This window comes from Bidens hawaiensis, unplaced genomic scaffold, assembly GCF_021521415.1.
Source record: "Bidens hawaiensis isolate Kalapana, Puna unplaced genomic scaffold, B.hawaiensis_p1.1 tig00030197_1, whole genome shotgun sequence".
Lineage (NCBI taxonomy): Eukaryota > Viridiplantae > Streptophyta > Magnoliopsida > Asterales > Asteraceae > Bidens > Bidens hawaiensis.
Window position 1 is genome coordinate 41,396 of NW_027495019.1, and position 8,519 is coordinate 49,914.

The following is an 8,519-nucleotide window of genomic DNA, read 5'->3' on the forward strand; positions in this document are numbered from 1 at the left end:
AAGCACAACTCTCTAGCGAAACACACGGTGGGACACAAACTCGGTGGGATCGGGATTCGAACCGGCAACCTTTGTACAAGACCTAACTCAAAATTCTTTATTACCATAATCCACCAAAGATAATACAAGTGGTGGATCGAATTTGAGTCTCCACTTCGATTCCCACGGAAGAACCATCTTCACGTTTTCTTGTTAATTTTACCAAGCATTCCATTAACTCTATATTCATGATTAAAGGATAGAAAACAAGATTTGCTTTACCTCCGATCCCGTGTTTCAAAAATGTCCACGTTGACCCAATGTGCATGCCACCATCAAACAAAACCCAAAAGGTCAACTCTCTAATCTACAAAACAAAGTATATTTGCAACAACTCATCATAACCTCTGTCCACCAAACATGAAAGCCCTCCCTTTGTTCATATTTGTCTCCACCATTTCCACTCTCTACCTCACCTCAACAGCCAAAAGCAGCACCATCACTCCAAACCAAAACATCACCGACGGCGAGTTCGTCATTTCCGACGATGAATTCTTCAAAATGGGCTTCTTCAGCCCCTCTAGAGATTCGAAAAACCGATATTTTGGAATATGGTACAACAAAATCACAGTCATGACAGTTGTATGGGTTGCCAATAGAGAAAAACCACTTAATGACACATTAGGTGTGTTAACTTTCAATGATCAAGGAACCCTAAGGATTATTGATAGCACAAACCGCGCAATCTGGTCATCGAATTCGTCGCAAACCGCTAACAATCCAGTAGCACAGCTATTGGATACTGGAAACCTCATGATCAGAAATGCGAATGATTTGGTTCTTGAAAATTACTTATGGCAAAGTTTTGATTATCCTGGTAACACGTTTTTACCTAGCCAGAAGTTCGGGATCGATTTTGAGAAAGGTTTGAATAAGTATTTAACTTCATGGAAGAGTGTTGATGATCCTTCGATTGGGGATTATACGAACCGGTTTGATGAAAATGGATACCCGCAAGTTTTGATGAGAAGAGGTGATAAAGTGGAGTTTAATTCGGGTCCATGGAACGGGTTGCGGTTTAGTGGCATGCCAAATTTGAAACCGAATGAGATTTACACATTCGAGTTTGTGTTTAATGAGAAGGAGCTTTACTATAAATACGAGCTAGTTAGTAATTCGGTCATGACGAGGATGATATTAAGTACGGAAGGGACGATTCAACGGTTTATTTGGATCGAGCGGACGCAAGAATGGAGGCTTTATGTTTCGGGACAGATGGATAATTGTGACCGTTACGGGTTATGTGGCGCGCATGGTATTTGTAATATTAATGATTCACCGGCTTGTGCATGTTTGAATGGGTTTGAGCCGCGTTTCCTTGAGGAATGGGTTCGGGCGGATTGGTCGAACGGGTGTGTGAGGAAAGCTGAGTTGGATTGTGAAGGTGATGGGTTTGTGAAACAATCGGGTGTGAAGGTGCCGGATACTAGGAAGACTTGGTTTAATGTGAGTATGAATCTTGAAGAGTGTAGGAAAGTGTGTTTAAGGAAGTGTAATTGTACGGCTTATGCGACTTTGGATGTTAGAACAGGAAGTGGGTGTTTGATTTGGTTTGATGATTTGGTTGATATTAGATCTTATGCACATGAAGATGGGCAGGTTATCTATATTAGAATGGCGGCCTCGGAATTAGGTATGGCTAAACTTCATTACATGTCGTATTGGCGTATTTGCACTACTGGAAAATGAGTCATTTTCTACGACGGTTTTGTTGGAAAACTATTTTCTAAAGATTTTTATACAAAATCTACGTGGGAAATAAACATGGTGGAAAAATCATTTTTAACATTTTTTCAATAACTTTTCCTAAAAAAATTATACAAATATATATTGTTGCAAGGTTTTAACAATTTTCCAACAAAACCTATTTTTATTTCTTAATTATTTATTATAATTTTCTACAATTTTCTAACAAAAGTATAATAGTATATATAACACAAATAATTATATTCATGATATTTTCCAATAGTTTTCTAGCAAAATAATAAACTTAATTATAAATGTATTTTTTGTTGGAGAGTTAGCAAAAATTTTCAGCGAAAAATCGTATTGTTACTATTTTGTTGTAGGACTAGCAAAATTAGGGATAGATATTTTTTTTGGTTGAAAATTCGTCTAAATTTTGTTAGAATCACATGTAAAAATTTTGTAGAAAATGAATTTTTTCTAGTACTGACGTGGTACAATCGACGAGTTAGGCTGGTTGGGTAACATGTCAAAACACTAAGACGATGGGTTATATATATATATATACACACACACACACTAGATTTTATCCTTCGTATTACGGGGGTTGTTTTACATTATTCGTTTATAATATTTATATATGTATATTTTAATTTTAATTTTATTTATTGTAAGAAGTTAATAATTAATATACTTGAGCTTTGATAATAAAATGGTTTCATCAATAAATGATATGTTATAATCCGGTTTAAAGCTATCTGGGTTTTATGATACTAATTACCTGTTTATTTTCTTTATTATAAAATTTTTTATTAATTATAAATAATATCTTTTGTTAAATAATATAGGATATTAATTTTTAGTATATCCCTATTTTATAGGATTTTCATATAAAATATTTTATGAGATTAATTTTTAATATAATGAGATGTTATAGCCCGTTAAAAAGCTATCTGGGTTTGGTGAGACATTTACCCGTGAATTCGGGTAAAATGCATGAGAAACCTTCATTTACAAATAAAGCAATCTGATGGCTTGAGAGTGGTTGTTTTACATTTTTCGTATTTTAATATTTATTTTTTGGATTTTAATTTTCTTTATTGTAAGAAGGTTAATAATATACTTAGGTTTGATGATGAAAGAGTTTCATAAATAAATGATAGGTTATAACCCGTTTAAAAGCTATCAGGATTTGGTGACCCATGACTCGCTTATGTTTTTTACTACAAAATTGTTTATTAATTATAAATAATATCTTTTTTTTTTAAATTGAATATTAAATTTTAGTATATCCCTATTTTATAGAATTTTCATATCAAATAATTGGTAAGATTAAATTTTAATTTAATGAGATGTTATAACCGGTTTAAGAGCTATCTGGTTTTGGTAAGACCCATACCCATGAATTTGAGTTAAATCAATAAGAGACCTCCATTTAAAAATTAAACAATCTGGTGGCTTCCATAAAAGAGGGGAGCGACCACATCGCGACACGTAGGATTTTAGGGTTTTCTTTTATATATTATATATATATATAAAATTGTTTTAATTCTTTTTATAAGAGTAAAATGATGTATGATTGGGTTCCAAGTCAAAACCAATAAGATAGTGGCTTATATTTAATTTCTATATTAACTTCTTTCATTTTAATTAAAAGAGTGAAAAATATCAAAATACCCTTATATGTGTGGGTGGGCAGCAAGTCAAACGAGTAACATGGTGGATTTTATTTATATATTTTATTAATTCTTTTATGTGTTTTTATACTATTGAAAGGGTAAAATGACCAAAATACCTTATTGACACATATGACTGGATTTTATAGAAAACATAACAACCTGGTCCAAGATTTTTACATTTATTATGCAACAGATAGTAAAGCTAAAGCTAAGGCAAAGAGAAGAGTTCGAGTTATAGTCATTCCGGTGGTCGTGTCGGCTACCGTTCTACTAGGCATATGCTTGTTTGTTTACTGGAAAAGAAAGCAGAACAAGAACCATTATGTTTCTGGTATATCCAAAATCCTTTATCGTTTCAAACGACATGTCGATTACTTAATACTTACAACGTACGTTATATGTTTGTATCTACAGGAGTAAATAGTGTTGTTGTTCGGGTAAACAAGGTCGGCGCCATTGATAGAAAGGAGGAAGATTGGGATTTGCCATTGTTTGACTTCAACACAATAGCAGATGCAACAAACAACTTTTCAGATGAATGTAAGCTTGGAGAAGGTGGTTTTGGGCCTGTTTACAAGGTAATATTACTCATAAGCTGTGATACATAGTAGTCTGCTTAATGAGTTTGAGTAAAAACGGGTTAGGTTGATTCGCAATATGTTCACGTTTTAATAATTTTTTATCTATAAGTTTTGTTATTTTTGAGCCATAGAAACTACAAATTACAATAAACGAAGTTTTTGAATTAAAGTGATATAGGAGGTTGTTTATTGTATGCACTAAAATTTGACGTCCGGTTATTTTTCAACATGTTTGACTTATTCGACTAATATTTGACCCGTTCCCCTTTTAGTTAAATTATGCATGTTGGGCCGCTCAAGTTAAAACGCAACAAAACATAACACATTCTTAAGTAAACGGGACAACATGAGAATCTCTAATTCAGTAAAGTTTTTCAAAATAACTTGACTATTTAACTATGACAATTTATCACGAAAAACTACCACCCACGAAGAAAGCTTGCTAATTATATATCATTCTTTGGCTGCATAATTTGTACTGTGCAGTTAAACTTATATCCACTGAAATTAAAATTACTAATTTTCAGGGAATATTGGAGGATGGAAAAGAAATTGCGGTGAAAAGGCACTCAAGAAAGTCAAAACAAGGACTAGACGAGTTTCAAAACGAGGTTCGATGTATTGCTAAGCTTCAGCACCGAAATCTTGTGAAGCTTTTAGGATGCTGCATTGATGAAGAAGAAAGAATGCTGATCTATGAATACATGCCCAATAAAAGCTTGAATTCTTTTATTTTTGGTACATTTCGCTCCAGATTGTTGCATCTTCTTTTATTACACAAGCGCAAGTGAATTAAGACACAATTTGCTTTTTATTAATGTGGCTGATAGATGAAGCAAAAAGAAAGTCAATTGACTGGTCAAACCGCTACACCATTATAATTGGGATTGGAAGGGGGCTTCTTTATCTTCACCAGGACTCAAGACTAAGAATTATTCATAGAGATTTGAAAGCTAGCAACATATTACTCGATAAAGATATGAATCCAAGAATTTCAGATTTCGGTTTGGCAAGAAGTTTGGAAGGAAGTGATACCAAAGCAAATACAAGGAGAGTGATGGGAACCTAGTAAGAATTTCATTTCTATCATCATTAACTTGTGGTATTCGCGGCCTGTTTCAGCCATGTTTGACAAAAGTTTTATGCCAAACCACTAATTACGGTTTCAAAACCATGCAATTGGTTGGGTTGACCATTCGGGAGGTTCGAAACCAATTTTTTTTTCAAGAGTTAGCTTGTATCATTACTACATTCTCGAAAACACCATTAGTAAAGGTTACCGGTGTGTTACAGGTTTAAAACATGAAACTGAACCATTAAGCCTTAGTTTTCAAACTGTAAACTGAAACGTATAAATCTCAAACCGGCTCATTTGCATCGGCTTGGGCATTTCCGTGAATAATTCTCAATGGTGAACACCCTAAATTCACCCTAAATTAATGGAGCTTAAACTTTGATTAATTTATTCGTTCATTAATTTCGTGTAGCGGATATATGGCACCCGAGTATACCATTGATGGCATATACTCCACCAAATCGGATGTCTTTAGCTTCGGTGTATTGGTGCTAGAGATAGTAAGTGGAAAGAAAAATAGAGGATTTCGTCACGCCAATCATGATCTCAATCTTCTTGGACATGTAAGTTTTGAAGTTTTAAAATGTACTCACTGTCCTTTATATTGCATTCATCTGTTTCTTAAAATGAATTTCATTGCTGATCAGGCTTGGAGGCTGTACAAGAAGGGCAAGCAGTTGGAGTTACTTGATGGAACCATTCAGGGTTCGTATGTGCACTCAGAAGTGAAGCGATCGATTCACGTCGGTTTACTGTGTGTACAAAAGTATCCTGAAGACAGACCAGACATGACCATGGTGGTTCTTATGCTAAGTAGTGAAATTCCATTGCCTGAACCGAAGCAACCTGGTTTTTATACAGAAAGAAGAAGACCACAAGAAGCAGAATCCTCATCTAGTAATCCTGAATGGAGTTCATCCAACCAATTAAGTGTAACATACTTACAACCTAGATAGAAAATACCCTTTTTGATTTCCACATTTCTATATCACTGCTACTAAACAGGTAGCAAGCTAGATCCGGCATTATAATTTTGTAAAAAAATCTGCGTAATCCAATAGACGATGGGTGTATATTAGATGATGATGTTGTTCATGTAAATTTATTGGCAACTAATAACTATGATAATCAAAAAAATAGAGAGAAGACAGTGGATTCAGAGTTGATTTTCATTGGATTCAGAGTTGATTTTCATTGATTGTTTGTTGAAGATGGGTGTATATTAGGTATGGCGGCACCATACCTCGTGTGGACAGGAGGACTGCCCGATCCACGTTTCTTCACTTACAAAGAGAGAAATACAAAATAAATAGAAAAACTTTTTGTGAACTTTCAATCTAACAATGGCAATGTAAAATAAATAAAGGATGTGATCCTTGATTGATTCTCTCAAACGGCCCTATATTGGCTGTCAATTAGGTGTAGCAATCTCTAACAAAAGGAAATAATGTTAATTACATACTGATCCTTGACTTATCTTTATTTTTTTCTAACACTCCCTCTAAGTTAAGTAGTGGGTCTCCAATGCTTAACTTGCCAAGACAATTGCTGAAAATTCTTTCGTTAATGGCTTTGGTTAATATATCAGCTAACTGGTCTTCTGATCGGACGAATGGTAGTTCTATAATTCCCGCTTCAAGTTTTTCTTTGATGATGTTCCTATCAACCTCTATATGCTTTGTTCGATCGTGTTGAACTGGATTTTCTAAAACTTGTATAGTAGCATTGTTGTCGCATACAATCGAAAGCCAGTTTCTGTCATAAGTTTACGTATCCATATAACTTTTGCCACGCCCCGTGCAGTCCCTCTGAATCGGCTTCGGCACTAGACTGTGCTGCTACTTTCTGTTTTTTGCTTCTCCATGTAATTAAATTTCCACTAACTAGTGTGAAGTACCCTGTTGTTGATCTTGCATATCTTTGTCCCCTGGTCAGTCAGCATCAGTGCATATTTGGATTTTTAGGTGTTTGTTTGGTTGAAAGAGAACCCCATGACCTGTCATATTGCTTCCATGTGAGCGACTTGGGGTTGGTGCATAAATTTGCTGACTACCCCTATTGCATATGCAATGTCCGGACGAGTGTGAGAGATATATTAATTTTCCTACCAAGTGTTGGTATCTTTCTCTGTTTGCCAATTCCCCTCCTTCCTCCATATGAAGTTTATGATTTACCATCATTGGTATGCTAGCCGGTTTGCAGTCGATCATTCCTGTCTCGGCTAAGAGATCAAGTATATATTTTTTTCTGACATATAAAGATACCTCTTTTAGACCTTAGTACTTCAATTCCAAGAAAGTACTTTAGTCTTCCTAGGTCTTTCATTTCGAATTCCATGAATAGGTTTTCTTTTAATTTCTTCATTTCTTCCTCATCGTTGCTTGTAATAATCATATCATCAACATATATAATTAAATAAGTTACAAGGTTACCTCGGTTATAGGGGTGTTCTTCGGGTTCGTTTTCGGGTTTTTCAGGTCGGGTTCTTCGGGTTTCAAAGTTTTAAATCTTAACCCGAAACTCAACCTAAATCTCACGGGTTTTTTGGATTCGGGTAAATTGGGTTCGGGTTTTTTTAGGTTGGGTTAATCGGGTTTCGAGTATCCTAGAAAATGAAACAAAAAACAACAAAATATAAAAACCTTCAGTGCTAAAATTAAAACAATATATTCTTCTTTGCTCGTAATGCAAATAATCAAATAATAAACCAACATAACTTGATAAAGTCATAAAACAATTCAAAAAGAAGAGTAAAACTAAGTAACTAACTCGAACCACAATCATCTTGAATCAGACGTGATATGGTTGTTCGATCACAGTTGCTATTATTAGTAATAAACGGAAAACATAAATTAACAATAAACAATCGATCCACAATAGTTGGAATGACAATATTCGATTAGGCTTAGATTCTGATAAATTTAGTGACTAATACTAAGCCTATTATACCTAAAATTATATATAATTTCAAAACTAAAAGTTTATTCGGGTTTTCCGGCTTGACCCGAAACTTATAAATCAAACTCGAGAACCAACCCGAATTACTTCAGTTCGGATTAGCCTTTTCTCGGGTTTGGGTTTTTCGGGTCGGGTTATTTCGGGTTCGGGTACGGGTTTTTTCGGGTTGGGTTTTGGGTAAAAGTGACAGCCCTACTCAGTTTTTAAGGAAGAGTGTATGATTGGAATTGCTTTATCGAAAATCATATACCTTCGTTGCCAAGGTGAATATGATGAACCAAGCTCTAGGAGATTGTTTAAGCCCATAGATAGTTTTTTGTAAACGACATACTTCCTTTGCTTTAAAATTTTCTGTGAACCTAGGTGGAGCTTCCATGTAGACTTCTTTTAATTTCTCATGAAGGAATGCATTCTTAACATCAAATTAATGAAGCGGCCATCCTTCATTGGCAGCGATCGAAAAAGGACCCTGATTGTGTCAATCTTGTTTATTGGAGAGAA

General features: G+C 34.7%; 1 protein-coding gene across 1 annotated transcript; it reads left to right on the top strand.

The window, feature by feature from the left end:
• Positions 1 to 223: 223 nt before the first annotated feature.
• Positions 224 to 6,052, top strand: LOC143580002 (G-type lectin S-receptor-like serine/threonine-protein kinase At4g27290). Its single transcript, XM_077063156.1, has 7 exons — positions 224 to 1,672; positions 3,598 to 3,735; positions 3,819 to 3,982; positions 4,513 to 4,723; positions 4,816 to 5,053; positions 5,473 to 5,623; positions 5,708 to 6,052. The coding sequence occupies exons 1-7, from the start codon at positions 400 to 402 to the stop codon at positions 6,014 to 6,016; spliced, it is 2,484 nt and encodes an 827-aa protein (XP_076919271.1). The 5' UTR covers positions 224 to 399; the 3' UTR covers positions 6,017 to 6,052.
• Positions 6,053 to 8,519: the final 2,467 nt, after the last annotated feature.